General features: G+C 41.2%; 1 protein-coding gene across 1 annotated transcript; it reads left to right on the forward strand.

The window, feature by feature from the left end:
• The first annotated feature begins 843 nt into the window (after positions 1-843).
• LOC117452652 (zinc finger protein 79-like) lies at positions 844-9,196 on the forward strand. Its single transcript, XM_071204458.1, has 2 exons — positions 844-1,334; positions 6,489-9,196. Exons 1-2 carry the CDS (start codon positions 1,088-1,090, stop codon positions 7,757-7,759), a joined length of 1,518 nt encoding a protein of 505 aa, XP_071060559.1. The 5' UTR covers positions 844-1,087; the 3' UTR covers positions 7,760-9,196.
• The last annotated feature ends 9,132 nt before the right edge of the window (positions 9,197-18,328 follow it).

Consider the following 18,328-nt stretch of genomic DNA (forward strand, 5'->3'; position numbering starts at 1 on the left):
TATACTAGCATGATATACAGCTAGAGCCAATCGGTCTTTTGACGTAGTATGGTCCTAATCCTAGGCTAGCTAGGCTGCCTGTCAAGTGTAGGCTGTACTCACAGTACTGTTAGTCTATCATGTCTATATGATGACTGTAGTGTACACATTCGACACTGTGTACCGGATTATCGGATGACGAGGCCTCCGGTCGCCTAATCGACGGGCAATAAATGGCATTGTACACAATGGTACAGGCTAATGATGCATTAAATCAGCCAGAAAACATAATAAAATACTCGTGCCTCGTCCAATGTTTGTGCCCGTCTTCCTTTGTTTTCGTCATCACCCGAAGATTCCCGAAGTATTTCGTTTCATTGAGAGGGCGTGGTCGGGAGCAGTAAAATTGAGAATAAAATTAAACTAGGCGCGTGAAATAAAAAAAAATGGTTTATTATGCTTATTTTTAATAAAAATACATAAGTTAAACCCAAAATTCGCGGATTTCCACTATCCCTTTAATTATTCTGTCTTTGTATACATGTATGTATGTAGGTATGTGTATGTATGTACATGTGTACATGTGTACATGTGTATATGTGGGCATATGGCTGTCTAACAGAAGTTAAATTCATTTCTCACTTATTCTGACAATGTACTTAACCCCAAATAAAAGAACCCAATAAAAAGAGTTAAATAATAGTGAAGTCACGTTGTAATAACAATAACTCATTTCTCTCGAGTTTTATATTTGAGCTTTGCTAAAAGCCACTGTGTCAAGTGTCCATCTTGGGTTGCCGTCCGGAGTTGTCCAATATGGCGGACCATCTCGCACATGCGCAGTACCGATCGGACAGGGGGACGGATCGGGTCGTGACACTTTCTAACCTGGATCCATGTGGCGTCTCGTCGCTACGGTTCTCTCTCTTTGTGTTCCTCAGAAAGTGTGTGTGAGCTCCAGCACTACTGATCCATCATCTGTGTGTCTGGATACACCTCTGAATGGACTCTGTGCTCTTTTTTCTGGAGCGTTTACCTCGGACTATAGGAGCTAGCTTAGCATGCTAGCTGGAAACACGTCAGCAACACTAGTCAGATTGAGAGTTTGATGGAGAGAGAAACGGTGTGTTTAACGGAGTTTGCAGGAAAAGGTGATCTAGGAAACATGAATAAAGTCCAAATGCTGCTGTCGTTGAAGCATCGACTCACTGCTGTTGCTGAAGAGATATTTGCTCTGTTTGAAAAAACGATAGCAGAGCACGAGGAGGAGCTGTCTCTTTCCAAAGAGGAGAACGAGAGACTCCAGAAACTACTGGACGCTGTTTTACAGCCTCAGCTTCGGATACACAGAGCAGGTCTGTTCCCTTTACTCTGAATTAACACTTTAAACCAGGAGTTTCCAAAGTAAGGCCCGGGGGCCAAATGCGGCGGCTGTCCATTTTTAATTGGCACTCAGCAAATTTAAAAAGTATAATGAAATATGGCCCACCAAATGACACTTGTGCTTTTCTTATACAAATATATTCCACAGTAGTGTTCCTGTGTTAATAAGCCCACTTTTAAAATAAATTCACTCAATTCATGTTGATATCATTTTCTAAAAATGTTAGTTGATACAAAAAAGCCTAATAACTTATTTACATAAGAAGCTTGAAATAGACCCTTCATATTTCATCTTATTATAATCACACTGAGACTTCTGTGTTAAGGGATGAGCTGCCAACAAGATAAATGAAACCCTATAGAGAGCTGTGATCAGCGTAGCTGGATTCATTTCAGAAGTGGGGGGGGCAAAAAGTGTGTGTCTATGTGATGGTCAAATAAATGCTAAATCTACAGGCACTAGTGCCTGTATAATCAGCTGATACCCATCGTACAGTCAGAGACAACTGTTCATGCCCAATTGTGAGTTGCATCCACAATAACTGCATAGTGATTTGCACTGCTTTTCATTTCAGTTCAGAGATTGGTGAGAGATTCCCGATACATTTCATGTATAAGTTCATTGATTGTCTCGTGTGATGCATATTTCCCGGTGAGCATGAATCTTTTCAGAGTGGGGTTTTTCTCAGCTACGAGTTCGACTAGCTTTTGGAAATTGCTCTCCTTATCCGCATGCCCCCGATTGCTAGGCCCTGTCGGGTTAGAAACTGCAGACAGCGCAGTTGCTCCATCATTCCATCTCTCCTTTGTTCATGCTCAATACGCTCTTGTTTGACTAGCTGAATGTTGACTGGTGTTTGACTGATGTAAGCACACTTTTTTTGAACACTCTCTGTGAAAATGTGACTTTTCGTGGCTGTCCAGGAGGCTTGGGCACTTTTCCCAGTTATTAACTCAACTTAATGATTTATATGTGTACACATATATCACTTACATTATTCAATACATCCTTTGTACTGAAATATTCAAAAGTAAAAATTACATGTTTAATATAAATGATTTGCTGTGGCCAATTGTTTTCATTGCATTTACAGACCCTTGTAACTCTCGGATACCACCCAATGACTTGCTAGAACCACGCTACACAAAGCAGATAGCAACACCTATAAAAACACCTATAAAAAGTATAGACATTTAAACAAATGTGACGGCTACAGTGTGCGAAAAAGCACAGGTCCCACCGTCCGGGACTTGTTATTTACAATATCGGACAAGTAGATCTCTCAATTGACATGTCCGACGGACAAGTGACGTTTTTTGCCCATATTTATTGACAGATTATTGATAAATTCAGCTTACAAAAGGCAGAACTCATTCGCAAATTGTCCGTGTCCGCCATTGTTGTTTGCGACCGCTTTATGTTTCCTTCTCTGTCGTGTGTGATTAGGGTTGGGTACCGGTTCCAACCTTAAGATTCCATCGGTATCGTTTAGAAATGTTAGTTTCGGTTCTGCTTGTCGATTCCTAAGGAAATGCATCTCACCGCTTTCTGTAGGCCTAACTCAGCAAGTACTGCTTATCGATCCGGTTCTTTAACAGTATTTTTGTTATTTTTAGAGAGAGAGAGAGAGTTCAAACCACTTTTATTCACAAAGCAATAAACAAAGTAGACACATTGACACACATTGTCAGTTCAGAAAACCACTGAAAATAACATCACATGCCCTCAAATTCTCCCACATTTTTGGTAAAACAAAAGTAACTGTAGTCCGTTTTCTACATGCTTTTACCATATCCTTGAAAATCAAAACTGCATCGGTATCCATTGATTTCTCCACTTTATTTCTCCTGCTGAGGTAGATGGCCATTTTAGCTTGCCCCAACAAAAAATTCAAAAGCTGACTTTTGCACTTCTGCTTCTGGCTGTACCTACAACCCAAAATGAACATTGACTTAGAGAAAACCACATTAAATAAAAGCAACATCTGGGTGAGTAACTGAAAAAGACAAAGGAGTCGACCACATTCCGTAAAGCAAAGAAAAATGGTTTCCCTCTGTACACAAAAAGGACAGGTGTCAGACACTGGAGGGTTGATCACTGAAAAGAACGCATTGACAGCTACCGCAGCGTGGAGAATCCTCCACTGGAGGTCCCCACCCCTCTTAGTCAGCGGAGGCTTGTCGAGCGCTCTCCACTCAGGCCTCTGAGCCTCCGTCAGGCCCAGGTGGGCTCTCCACCGGGTGTCCACTCGCTCCTGCAGTCTGCTCTGATTCACCACCTTTGTCACCAAATAATAAAAGGTTTTGTTGGACATGGTGCTAAACTTAAAATCAGCGACATTGTCCAACTTTAACAAAGAAAAAGACGCAAGCTGCCCGTGTTGAACCAGCTCTTTCTCCAACAACTCGTTTTTCAGAAATGGTGGCACATTAGAAGTGATAACTTTTTTTGCAGGAGTGACAAGGGGTAGCACGGGTAACAGCATCCCTTTAACCTGTTAAGCCCCAAGGACCCCCTCGACGGGTCCTTTTTTTTTTTGTTCATGACACTGTGTCTCAGGGGATCTTAATATTTAATAACCTATTAATGTGTTATACCAGATTAACGGGAATAATCTCAGCTAACTGACGATACAAACCATTTTTACCAAAACAAAACACAAGTCTCATAAGAAGCATCTAAATGACCCCTGAGCGAAAAATGCTAACTTATTACTGCACAGATAATCACTCCTAGCTCCCTTATTACGTATCCTAGCTGCACATCCAACACATAGTTTATGATCGCAAGGAGACACAGAATCTAACGGTGCCCACCTCAACACTGAAAGATACAAACTCGCTCATCAAAACAAGTGGCGCTAGGTAGCCCACAACGCTAACATGGCTTACCTTCGTCTTTGTCTGGTCTAAACTGGTCTTCGATGGCATTAAAACGATGCTGTAGTTAATCCATAGGTTAATCCAATGTGACTGTGTCCCCTTTGAAATGTTCTGATAATCCATAAGCAATAAAACAGCTTTTCCGTTGCTTTATATCAGAGCAGCGATATTTCTCCCCTCTGCTGAGAGCTAGCATGCGCAGAGACGCCACTTTTTTTTTAACATGAGTGTGTGCGGGAAAATTTCCCTTGGATTCTATTGGCTCTATCAGTCAGAAAGAGATGTCAAAATGGAACAAGGGGGGCCAGAGATATGGAAAATCCACCCAAATGGCCCCAGAAGAGTTTTTTTGTTGCTAAATCTGTCTAAAAAGGTCAAATGTCACTTATTTTGCATCAATCTTGATACAGGGTACTTATTATATGTTGTACTTTGGATTCCTAAAGCTTTTCGTCTACTAACCCATCATCCAAGGTTAGTTTTCACTATAAGTACAAAATATTCTTTGGACGGACACTATAATTTACAGTTTTTTACTATGTTCAATCTGAATTTTCTTTAAAATAAAAAACATCTATATTGATTCTGACTTTTCTACATCCAACTCACAGGTTTATCATTACTTTGAGAAAAAAGATTATTAATGTAACCCTTTTTAGATGGGAAGATATGGTCATTTGTTCTGGGAATGTCATTTTCGAGCCTGAGACCTGAAAAACAGGCTCTGGGTTTAACAGGTTAATCACGATCCCGCTCTCCACCAGCTGGTTAGCTTTCTCACTGCAGTCTAAAAAGATGACCACTGCACTATTCATGCAGAAGGCAGATTTGACTGCCATATCCCACCACAGCCCCCACAGCCAGACCACACACCGACAGGCGGAGAGAGCTTGATGGCGTGTTGGCGAGTCAGCTTCTCTAACCCGGCGCAGCTGCCGCGGAACGCCATGCTGGGCAGCGTGGCTGCGGCTGCTCAATTAATCTTATTTTAATCGCAATTACGATTTATGGCTTGCAACGATTTTTTTTTAAAGATTATTATTATTATTACTTTTTTTTTTGTATTGGTTTTTCAGTTGAATGATACTTAAAGTTCAGGGTTATCAACTGTTAAAAACATACTGTTCACATTTTTTTTCTCCAATAAATTGATGTTTTCAAAGTAAATGGATAATTGTTTTTAATAATCGTGATATCAATTATTGACCCAAATAATCAAGATTATGATTTTTGCCATAATCGAGCAGCCCTAGCAGCCGCTAGACAAAAAAATCAACAGTGCAACCAAACAACACCGCGAAAGAACCCCAAATCGGTAAAGTGATACAAACGTCAAGGGAGATGTATGCCTCATAATACTTTATTGATGTGGGCATTATAGCTGAAAGGCTTGTCGTGGGCTCGTCCACTTTTCTTTTAACTGCCGGTTGTGTTAAAAATGTGTCAATTTTACGAGAAAACAATGTTTGATTACAACTTCTTCCCAAGCTTCACGCGCCACCCTTGCAATAGCGCTGCGCCCCCCAGGCTGGGAACAACTGGTCTAGCTGAATCCCCCCTCGCATCTGTTTGTCTGTGTATTCAGCAGGATGTCTGCAGGAAGCACTTGAGTAAAGTTGTTACGGTAAACACTGCGAGAGAGAAAGGTTTGAGCTCCATACTGTTTCAGAGTATTTAATCACGACAGCGTTTGGCTGAGTTTCTCCTGGTAGAAAACTCTCTTAGTGGGGGAAAGCTGCGTGACTACAAAGGGGCGTGGCTAGCAGCAGCTGTTCCATTTAAAGTGAAGGTCCCAGAATCAGCCTTTTTGGAACAGGGCTGCGGGTATGAGCAGTATGAGGCATAGCTAAAATGGGTGATCTGTTTGGCATTTTAAGCAAAAAAAACTTCATGTTTTGTATCGGTATGGCCCTACAATATATTTTTAGTATTACCATTCTATAGGCGTAGTGTAGCTGTGAACGATCCCAAATACAATTCCTTGTTTACATTGGAGCTAGTGCTAAACCAGAAGAAAAAACCCTTTTGAATTTTTAACTGGAAGTGGAAAGGGGTTAGGCGACATAAGGTGAATTGAGCCAACAAAAATACACAATAGATGGGACTAAGAAAGATAATATGAAACTATAAAAACAAAGGCATTCGGGCATTAGGGCTGCAAAAATGTCTCCCATTTGAATGGTGATTAGATTTTTAAATGCTAACACTTAAACTTTTTTCTGACTGTTTCCTGTTTCCTGCAGATGTCCAGCTGCTGGTGGTGGTTAAAGAAGAGGTTCTCCCTGACCAGCAGGAGTTGAGCACTAGTCTGGACCAGGAGTACCCAGAGCTACCCCCACACATTAAGCAGGAACAGGAGGAACTCAGGATCAGTCAGGAGGGAGAGCAGCTTCAGGAACTGGAGGAGGCTGATATCACCAAGTCCACTTTCACTCCTGACCCTGTGAAGAGTGAAGATGATAAAGAGAAACCTCAGTCCTCACAGCCTCATCAAAGACAAACTGAACACATGGAAACAGAAGCTGATGGAGATGACTGTCGAGGACCAGAACCAGCCAGGAACTCAGATCCAGAGAGCAGTTTACACCCAAAGACTGAGGACAACACTGGAGGCTGTTCTGAACCTGACACTGGAGACTCTTCTGACACTGAACACAGTGCTGATTGGAAGGAGACCAGAGAACCTGCGCCAGGCTCAGAATCACTGAAAAATAGACAAGAATCCGTCAGTGATCCACAACGTAGTTCTGAAAAGAAACCATTCAGCTGCTCAGTCTGTAAGAAAGCTTTTAGACAGAGAAATGATCTAAAGCGACACATGAAAATCCACACAGGAGAGAAACCATTCAAATGCTCAGTTTGTGAGAAAGCTTTTTCACGGAGTGAAAATGTAAAGAAACACATGAGAATCCACACAGGAGAGAAAGCACACAGTTGCTCAGTCTGTAAGAAAGCTTATTCACAGAATATACATTTAAAGCTACACATGAGAGTCCACACAGGAGAGAAAGCACACAGTTGCTCAGTCTGTAAGAAAACATTTTCAAGGAATATAAGTTTAAAGACACACATGAGGGTCCACACAGGAGAGAAACCATTCAAATGCTCAGTTTGTGAGAAAGAGTTTTCACGGAGTGGAAATTTAAAGGAACACATGAGAATCCACACAGGAGAGAAAGCACACAGCTGCTCAGTCTGTAAGAAAGATTTTTCAAGGAATATAAGTTTAAAGACACACATGAGGGTCCACACAGGAGAGAAACCATTCAAATGCTCAGTTTGTGAGAAAGAGTTTTCTCGGAGTGGAAATTTAAAGGAACACATGAGAGTCCACACAGGAGAGAAAATATACAGCTGCAATGTTTGTGACAAAAGATTTAAATGGCGTAGTCATTTCAAAAGACACAAGTGTGTTGGTTGTCAGTCCTCACAGCTTAATGAAATTCAAACTGAGGATAACGTAGAGGCAGAGCCTCCAATCAGCAGCTCAGCTTCTCAGAAACAGAAGCTGTAGAGGACAATGAATAAGTCTTATGACAATTCACAAAAATCTGTCTGACTGGATTAACATTGTTGCATAATATTCATATAAGACTTAAATGAACTCCATCTTTATTAACATAAGTGGACAATATGTTTAATGTTTTTGTCATTCTGATTTATACGTTAACCACTGACTGGTGAACCATTTTATTTTGGATTTAGGGCTCCAAGTTTCCATATAGAGATATAGGATGATTCAATGTTTTGTTCTTTATTTTTAAATGTTTAGTATCATTGCTATCTTGTTAATGAGCCCTGCTGTTTTACATACATGTACCTGTTATCTGATTGTTTTTGCCTCTGTAACTGTAAGGGAAACATTTTCCAAGGCCCATAACTTTGACCCAGTTTCAGTTCAAACTGTCCTGACTGAGTACATGCACCTGTAACCTTGGCTGCTGTTCTCTCAGTGTTTTGTCGCCCCGTTCCTGCCTGTTGTCGTCAGCTGATAGAGGTGTTATGATTCTATCTTGTTATGCAGCATGTTGATTATTCTCTCAGAACTAGCTAAATACATGTGTCTGGGGTAGAGTTCTCTCAGAATTGACGTGGCAACTCTACCGTGAAATCAGAACCTCTGACTCTTTGACTGGTTTTATGAATTCTCCGGCCGAAGCTCCAAATAAACCCATCAGTGTTTGACATCAAAGCTCCAGCTCTCCCCATGTCTCATTTGAGGTAAGGCAAGTTTATTTACACAGCACCTTTCAACACAAGGCAATTCAAGGTGCTTTACAATAATGAAAGACATTTGAGTCGGTGACTCCTCCTGCATTGCTACACAGAAGTTTGCCCCACAGTAACTGTAAGGGAATACATTTGTCTATTTTGTATCCTGATGAACTAATGCCGTTACATGTAATGCGTTACTCCCTAAGCCTGATTTCATCCACCTGCAACCGATTCGCTAATAATCACAAATGTTCATTTATTCTACCCCTTGACTCGACTATTTCTTGTTTAATAATCGTTACATCTCCTCAGGAGTCAGGACCAAGTCCTGTGTCCTGCCTTTCACCTGCTGATCACCCACTGCTCATTTAAGGTTGACTGACCATTACAATGGACCAGCTAGTCTTAGTGTCTTAATGCAAACGTTTTGTAAAGTGATGCTAGACCAAAAGCGTGCTGTTGGGTTGTGTGCTCTCTGCAGGACGGTGTCTGTACTCAAAGATTGTTTATGAAGTGAGAGCTTCACTCTGTTTTTGGTGTCCAAACGACGGCAACAGAGCGATACGTCTTCTTTCCAGCAGATGGCATAAATGTTAAATCATCCAGTTCAACTGTCATCCACATATTAATGATTCAAAACTGCAATGTGTAAGATATGGCAAGTAATTGACTATTTCAACAGAATGTGAAGAGGTTACAGTCTTGAGGCCATGTCCAATATGTTTGTTTTGTTTGATTAAATCTACTGAAATGAGCATTCAATGACTACATTATTCTTTATTACTGTCATTACATCATGGGTTTGCATTGCAATATTAGAACCATAGACTGTGATGTCAGAGTCCAACTCCCGCCTGCTCCAAATAAGGGCAAAGAGGCGGAGCCGAGGCGCGACCTGCTGCCACCAAGCTGGAGGTTCCAGAGCTAGCTGAAGCTACCAAGCTAAGCTAACATGCTCCCCGTCTGCACACTGCCATCACATTTTACGTTTCTAAGGTTAGTGGACATGAAACTATTCAGCAAAACTATAAATAATAATCCAAGTTATTGAGTTTTTAGCATAATACTTCAGAATCTCAAAATCCCTTAACGTTTGTATGCAATTGTGCTAAATTCAACACTGGAATCAAGCACATATTAATATGTTTGCATGACATTAGTTATTTATATTTTGATATCACTTGATTACACGTTTAATACATTTAAGTCAAGCTAAGGTACATGTGATGGTAGCTAGTTAGTGCTCTTACCTGTGAGGCCTCCTCCAAACAGCATAATAACCAGACTGTATCATTAAAACTAAGTACCAGTTCTAGATCCTTGACTTTAGACAAACAATTCAAAAGACAAAATGTCTTTAAAGACCAATCTTTATTTGAATGTGCCTCTTAACCTGATATATTATTTATACAGTAATAGTATTGACAATCTAAAAAAACTGAGCAACTCAACAGTCAACTTTATGTTTCTTATTGTCTAAAGCATTTATTATTTTAATTTTCCCCCTCTCATATTCAGTGTGGACGGATTGAGACAGCGTGGTGTCCAGAGAGCTGCAGAGACTTCAGGGAGAAACCTCCGTGTGATTACATTGCATTACATGTCACTTGACCGGCTCGTTAGTCCCCTCCTGCTCCCTGGCTAAATGGCAAACACCATGACGACCTCCTAACCTATCAGGCTCTCCTCTCCTCTTTCTCTGCTTCGATCTCTCAGGCAAAAAGCACTTTCTTTCAAGATAAGATCCAATCTTGCTATTCAAATCCCAAAAAACTATTTTCCATCTTCTCCACCCTCTTGGACCCTCCCAAAGCCCCTCCCCCTTCCTCACTTCTGTCAAGCGACTTTGTTAACCACTTTGAAAAAAAGGTTGATATTCGCTCTTCTTTTTCTGTCTCACCTTTACTCACCGCTGGGTCACCAGACCCTCCTTTCACCCATACACTCACCTCCTTTCCTCCTCTCTCTCCACGTGAGGTTCTTACCCTCATTACCTCTGCCCGCCCTACCACCTGTCCTCTGGACCCTATCCCTTCAAACCTCTTTCAGACTATCGCTCCTGATATTCTACCGTTTCTCACCCATTTCATCAACACTTCTCTAACTTCTGGTCACTTTCCAAATAGTCTTAAGGAGGCAAGAGTAAACCCTCTCCTAAAGAAACCGACTCTCAACCCGTCTGATGTTATAAACTACAGGCCTGTCTCTCTCCTCCGGTTCCTGTCTAAAACACTTGAACACGTGCGCTGTCTTTAAACAACTCTCCAGTTATCTCCATCAGAACAACCTTCTGGATCCGCACCAGTCTGGTTTCAAGGCAGGTCACTCCACAGAAACTGCTCTCATTGCTGTCACTGAGGAACTGCACACTGCCAAAGCAGCATCCCTCTCCTCTGTCATCATCCTTTTGGACCTGTCTGCTGCATTCGACACGGTGAACCATCAGATCCTCCTTCACACTCCAAGAACTTGGAGTTTCAGGCTCTGCACTTTTCCTCCTCACCTCATACCTCAAAGACCGCACCTACAGGGTAACTTGGAGAGGGTCCGAGTCCGACCCTTGTCAATTAACTACAGGGGTCCCTCAGGGCTCTGTTCTTGGTCCCCTCCTCTTCTCCCTGTACACAAACTCGCTCGGATCAGTCATTAGCCCGCATGGTTTTTCATACCACTGCTACGCTGACGACACCCAATTAATTCTGTCCTTTCCCCGCTCAGAGACCCAGGTTGTCGCACGCATCTCTGCTTGTCTAGCTGACATCTCTCAGTGGATGTCTGCTCATCACCTCAAGCTCAACCTTGACAAGACTGAACTGCTTTTCCTTCCCACTCTTGACCTGACTATCAACATCGGCACCTCTGTTGTTTCCCCGACTCAGACTGCAAGGAATCTGGGTGTGATCCTAGATAACAAACTGTCCTTCACTGCAAACATCGCTGCTACAACCCGTTGCTGCAGATACACGCTTTACAACATCAGGAGGATGCGTCCCCAGCTGACACAGAAAGCCACGCAGCTTCTGGTCCAGGCTCTCGTCATCTCACGCCTAGACTACTGCAACTCCCTCCTGGCTGGTCTACCTGCATGTGCCATCCGACCACTGCAGCTCACCCAGAATGCAGCGGATCGTCTTCAACCTTCCAACATTTTCCCACACCACTCCGCTCCTCCGCTCACTTCACTGGCTTCCGGTAACTGCTAGAATCCACTTCAAGACACTGGTACTTGCATACCATGCTGCGAATGGATCTGGCCCTTCCTACATCCAGGACATGGTTAAACTGTACACCCCAGCGCGTGCACTACGCTCTGCATCAGCCAAACGACTCGCTGCACTTCTTACGGCGCAGACTGAAAACTCATCTCTTTCGACTACACTTCGAGCGATAGAATTACTAACAAAGAACTGCTAACAAAGCACTTATATACTAATAAAGGACTGGCTTATCTAAAGCCAGTTGAGTAGCACTTGAAATGTTTGGCTCTATGAAACCTGATGTACTTATATGATTCTGTTTTCTTCAAGGTTGTGTCTTCCTGGTCGAATGTACTTATTGTAAGTCGCTTTGGATAAAAGCGTCAGCTAAATGCAATGTAATGTTAGATGCTTTTATCCAAAGCGACTTACATACTCTATACTGTGGCAATCCCCACAGGAGCAATTTGGGGTGAAGTGTCTCAGGGACACAGCGATATGCTGACTGCAGTGGGGTTTGAACCTGTGACCCCCTGTTCCGAACACCAACGCACAACCCACTGCACCACACGCCTCCCAACATGTGTAATGGATGTCCTGTATGTTGGTTTGGAGAAGACTGAGGGTCTTTCTTCTGCGAGGAGGACCAGGCCTGATGGAGGAGCCCATGCTGGGCATAGCTGATACCAACTGCACAGGCCTAGTCTGTCACTTTATTTGACTAAATGTGTTTACTTATACATTTAATAGGTTTACACCTTCTGTCCATATGTGCTTTTTATTTAAAACATTTTTAATTAACTTTTGGTTCACATTTCAATAAATTGTATTTGTATTTGCACTCCTTTCGTCCATTATTCTTACTGAAAATGTTAGATTACACATTCACATCTGACTGAAGATTGGCCCCATTTATTTGTGACATTGCAAACTCTGTGGTACAAGGCACAAGTGATGTGAAGCTCATAAAGTGAGGCAAATAGAAATAATCAGCTGATGGACTGTAGATGTGGAAATAGCTGCATTCGATCAGCTGACTGTGTTTTCACAATAAAAGTAGTTTCTTAGTGAATGTCCTGTACTGGTCTTAAAATCTCATAACATCAGCTTTTAATGATCCTCTTGGATGTTCTTCTTGACCCTCAGAGAAGGAGAACATGTTGTGTCTTTCAGGCATGTCCATTCCTAACAAAAATTACAGGAAACATAAAACATTATTATTGTGTGTTATTTATGAAAGAGGTGTGTTTGTGTGTTTAGGGGCTGTAGATATAATTATTTTGTAATTGTAATGTGTTTTTAATTTAAAAAAGAGTATTTATACCTGTGCTGAAGTTCACTGCTGTGAGGAGTCCAGTTCTGTCTCTCACTCTCTGGTCTGCATCACCTAGTGGACACCTTAAACAAACAGATATATGTAAAGAACCATGTGTACAAACAATATAACTGATTCTCTTCTGCTGAACATGTTGGATTGTGTATTGTCCGAGTCAGGGTCCTTTTTATTTTACTGTAACTTTGGAAGTTGTGTTACCAATGCTTACTGTTGATTTGATACCAATTTGGTAATGCAATTAATAAAAACAACAAGGTTTGGGTTTGTTCTTCAGATGACTGTGACGTTAACGTGTAAGCTCGATAATGAACTCCAGCTCAACCAACCATATTGTAATATCTAACCTAATCATCTTGAAATATGACATTATTATTTGTAATATACACACATCTTATTGTGAGGTTAATTTCACATACACTACTTCGATGTTAGCTTGTCTACATACTTGAGCATAACCAATTTAAATTAACCTTAGCGATGCATACAGTTCCTACATATAATAAAATATCTCTCTAAGTTACAAGGATGACCTTATTTTATCAACCTCAAACAGAAGCCGTTTGTTCTACAGTATTATCCCACTTAATGCTTAACACTTGTCTATTTCGTTTTAACCTTTATATATACAGTCTATGACTTTAACTTGGAGGCTACGATTAGCATCATTAGCACCGATGTAGCTACCACTCGCTTACACGCTAACCCAAGCCTTACCATTCATTACGTAGCTGATTCAAATCATTAACACACATAAATAAATTAATCGAATTTCACTTACCGCAAAACCACATTCATTCACCGTCTGTTATAACCGCAGAGCGAGTCACAACAGTCTGATATATAAGCATGAAGAAAAAACAAACACGGCCGGGGTCAAGTTGTGTTCCCTGGATGAACTGAGCAGGCAGAGTCCCTGTAGCTTCACGGAGCAGCTAGCAGAGAGACAAGAAGCTAGCAGCAGCAGTCACTTGACAGAGCTGTGACTCAATGTGACCACGCCCTAATTTATGTAAACACGTTAACACCTAATATGAATAAAAGGGTCATGTTATAAAACAATTCACTCAACAATTCCTTATCATGAAGGTGGAATCTAACTATATTCATAATAATATGTATGGAGCCAGGGGTAGAAACATGTGTATTTCTGATGTAAAGTTGGGCATTTTAACATGGGGCTCGGCCAATAGAAGAACTGCAATTTGTGGCACTTCCTTATTGGCGTCCCGGCTCTGCCCCAAGCGGCTCTCTCGCTTGATTAGAACGCATGAAACCCAACTTTATTTCTTCTAAGTTGCGGGTGTTCATTGTTTAGAAGTCCGCTGTGTTTCATCCAAGCTTCTTAAAGTATCTGTTGTATGCTTTACCTGCTCCAGTAACAAAAGTGTAGTTCACTGGACAGAGACAATAAATAGTGGATGGATCCAGAAGATAGTCCGTATGGAGCCTTCAGGTTCTGAAAATTATTTCATTACATTACATGTTACTTGTTAGACACTTTTATCTAGAACGACTTACATACTCAATACTGTGGGCAAACCCCACAGCCAATTTTGGGTGAAGTGTCTTGCCCAGGGACACAACGACATGCTGACTGCCGTGGGTTTTGAACCTGTGACCCCCTGATCAACACCAAGGCTCTATCCACTGCGCCACACGCCTCCCTTATCAGGGATAGAGCTAGAAAAAAACTCTAAAAACCTCAATAGAGCTAGAAGATAGCCAGTACAAAGCCAAGAAAGACCCAGTAGAAAGACAGGAAGGAGCCAAAAGAGTTTGTATTTTCTTCTCTTAAGGTAGTAAAACTTCCTATCTCAACATGCATCCTTTTATTCCAATTAAAAAATATTTTTGTTGCCAATTATTGAGATTGTTTCACAGCTTGTATAAATATTTAGACTTTTTTCTTTACATATAGATGACATAGGATGAACGGCACGATCCACTCAGCTGGATTCTGCCCAAATCTGCTCTAAATGCATGCAAACGTCTCGCTGTGTCCATACTCCTGCTGCAGTTGTTTTGTTCTGGATTCAGAGTGAAGTGCATTAGATGTTCTGCACTGTTATTGTTATGTATTTAATATAAAGTGAAATACCCATAAAGAGAGTTCTTCATTTGCACATAAGCATGGTAAAATATTTAAAGTTGTGACCAGATGGTGTCGCCCTCTGCACACATTTAACGCTTTGCATTTTATTGATTTATTTTGTCAGTGCCTGTTAAATCAAAGGGAAAGCAATCATCTAAGACAACATTTGTGAAGCGGATAAGATCAACTCATTTTTGGTCATAATCCAGGCTCTATGTTCACATAGAGAAGGATATCACAGTGTTTTGTTACCTATGTCGGTTAAAAGCCAGCAGAAGGGTGTATTAGTCTGGGAAATAACTCATAATAAAGTTGTAAATTAACAAGAAAGAAACTGTGATAGTGTTTGAAGCTTGTTCTCCCCCAGCTCTCCTACGTGATGTCCGGCTGGCGTTACTTCGTCTGCCCGGTGGAGTTCAACAACGACTCCAACCGGTTCCAGGTGGACTGCGAGCCGTTGGAGCTTTTTCAGCTGCAGGACTACACCCTGCCCTCCGTCCTGGAGTCCTTCACCGGATGGGTAAGACTCTCCTAACCTTCATCTGTCCTTCCTGTTTTCTGGCATCACAAGTCATATACACATTCATGTAACTATGAAACAATAAAATCACTGTATTGCAAATCCAGTATGCCATATTTGTAGAATAATGTATTTGTGTTGCAACCTTTCAACTTTAATTGTGTCAGCTATGTTATTTAGTTTTAATCCTGTGTTACTCATTAAATGAAGTTAAAATATATCTAAATGTTGTTTCTAGAGTACACATTAACAGAACCGAAGTCCTGTTTAACACCAGGTTTTTATCATACGTTTCCACCCCATCATATTTTTCTCAGCCAGGTTTGATTTTGATACTAAAAGCCTGGGGATGCAAGTCCTATTTTAGCCAAATAACTAGTTTAGTTTGACTGAACTGCTGGTCTCTGTTTCAGTCTGACACATGTTCCTTGTCTACGCAGACCACGGTGCATCTGTATCCGTTCCAGATCCACAGCATCGCTCTCTCCTCCTTCGCCTCCATCATGGGACCCTTCGGAGGATTCTTCGCCAGCGGCTTCAAGAGAGCCTTCAAGATCAAAGTAGGGATTTCTGACACATTTGTTTACTTCAAAACAATCCAACCATCCCTTTTATTGTCTGTTGTCTTTGCTCCATTTATATTCTTAGCAGCAGTCTGATCACATGTACTGTTGTCTGTTCTTCCAGAATTTTGCCAACACGATCCCGGGTCACGGTGGCATTATGGACCGGTTCGACTGGCAGTACCTCATGGCCACATTTCTTAACGTCTACATTGCCAGCTTAATCCGGTAAACACACAGCTATGGTTTGTTAATATGTTGTATAACCTAATCAGCAATGTACAGTGAGAGTGAAGAAATTCATCATCAAAGTTAGAGGTTATTTATTTTATTTCCGACTGTTAGAGAAAGCATTTTATTTCTTGAAGAAAACAAACTGTCGGTTGAATCATTAAATTAGCTAGCTTACTAATAACCATTAAAGAGTTATCTCTGTCTCTTCTTGAGTTGTTTTATGTCTTTTCAGTATTGGTCAATATCACTCTAGGGTGCCTTTGAGACTTCATGATTACTTAAAAAATAGATTTGAAATGTTACTTCATATTGAGTTCACTATGTAGATCAGGCTGTAAAAATGCTATGTAGTCAAGCTCCAGCACTTTTTATAATTGAACTCAAAGCAGATAAAGCACGTGGTTCCAGCTTGAACCCTCAGAAAAGGAGTCCTCAAATTTAACATATTTTTTGTTTCAAATATTTTCATTGAGAAGAAGCATACAAGTGTTAGCAATGGTACAGACTTCTTTTCAACATAGAAGACAAACAGAACAGCCAACAAGAGATAATAAAGACAGAACATAGCATGACAGGAATACTATACTTAATGACATACTGTACATAGTCATACTGGGAAAGAACTTACTAAATAGTATATATAATACAAATAAATAAATACATGTATTTATTCTTCTACCACCCATCAATTCATTTGGGATCGATGGTAAGATTTGATGGTTCTAATCTTAGTAATTTCCCTCCCTAATTATCTCCCCTCTCCTCTCAGGGGCCCGGACCCCAGCAAGGTGATCCAGCAGCTCCTGGCGCTGCGCATCGACCAGCAGCTCCACATCGACCAGCAGCTCCACATCGACCAGCAGCTCCACATCTCCAACTCCCTGAAGGCTCACCTGACGGAGAAGGGTTTCCTGCCGGCACTGGAGGACGTCATGGCCTAGACCCCCCCACCCTCACCCACTGTGGCTCACCCTGAGGGGGAGGAGACAGAGGAGGGCAGCACCCTGAGGACCCCCTGCTGACCCGGGACGCTGGCAGTGATTTGTGTGTGAGCGAAAAACACATCAGAGAAAAAAGAAAACCGACAAACAACTCCAGCTTTTGATCATTCCACATCATTTGGTTTGGGAGTCCAGTGTTTGTGAGTTACTGTACTGTTAGACATTTCTGTTATAGACGACTTGTATTACCACTGTTGGTCAGATAGACATTTCTACCTGGATATCCTCTATATACCTATTCATGTGTGTTTTTCAGTTTGAATGCACTGCTCTCAACACTCGCTGTACTGTATTGTTACCCCCCCCTCCTCCTCCACAGATTTTAAGTTTCTCTGTCGTGATTATTTATATTTATACATAGATGTTTTTTATATTTGTTCTATTATATCTAAATGTCGTGTTTTATTCAGACTGAATTCACCTTTGCCATTCGCCAAGTGCATTTATATGTGAGTTTGTGTCTGTTTTTCCTGTGTTTTCGGTGCCATTCAACATTTCATAAAAGAGCCATTGACATAATTTCATCATGTATTAACACAAAATAATGTCCAGAGAAGAATAGCTAAGTTACCCTGAAGTGTTTGACAGGATCAGTTACAGATACAATCCTCCATACAAGAATAGTGTTTCATGTTGAAGGCCAGTGCAACTGACACCAGCAACCTCTCAGAATAAAGGTCAATCATTTGCAGAAAAGCTCTCAGAATACAATCATGATTTTGTTGAATTGGCTTATTCTCTGTGACATAATTGTAATCTCTGACAAAGAGCTGTTTTACCACATGTTGTGTAAAGTGGTGGGATTGTTGCATCTGTTTGTTAAATTAGTAGAAACAATAATGGTTTCTACACTGCCAATACCTGCTTCTTTATGCTGTAATGTTAGCAGCTTCAGGGCAGAAATACAGATTATATACAGCATGTG

The sequence above is a fragment of the Pseudochaenichthys georgianus genome, chromosome 9 (assembly GCF_902827115.2).
Source record: "Pseudochaenichthys georgianus chromosome 9, fPseGeo1.2, whole genome shotgun sequence".
In the NCBI taxonomy this organism is placed as follows: Eukaryota; Metazoa; Chordata; class Actinopteri; order Perciformes; family Channichthyidae; genus Pseudochaenichthys; species Pseudochaenichthys georgianus.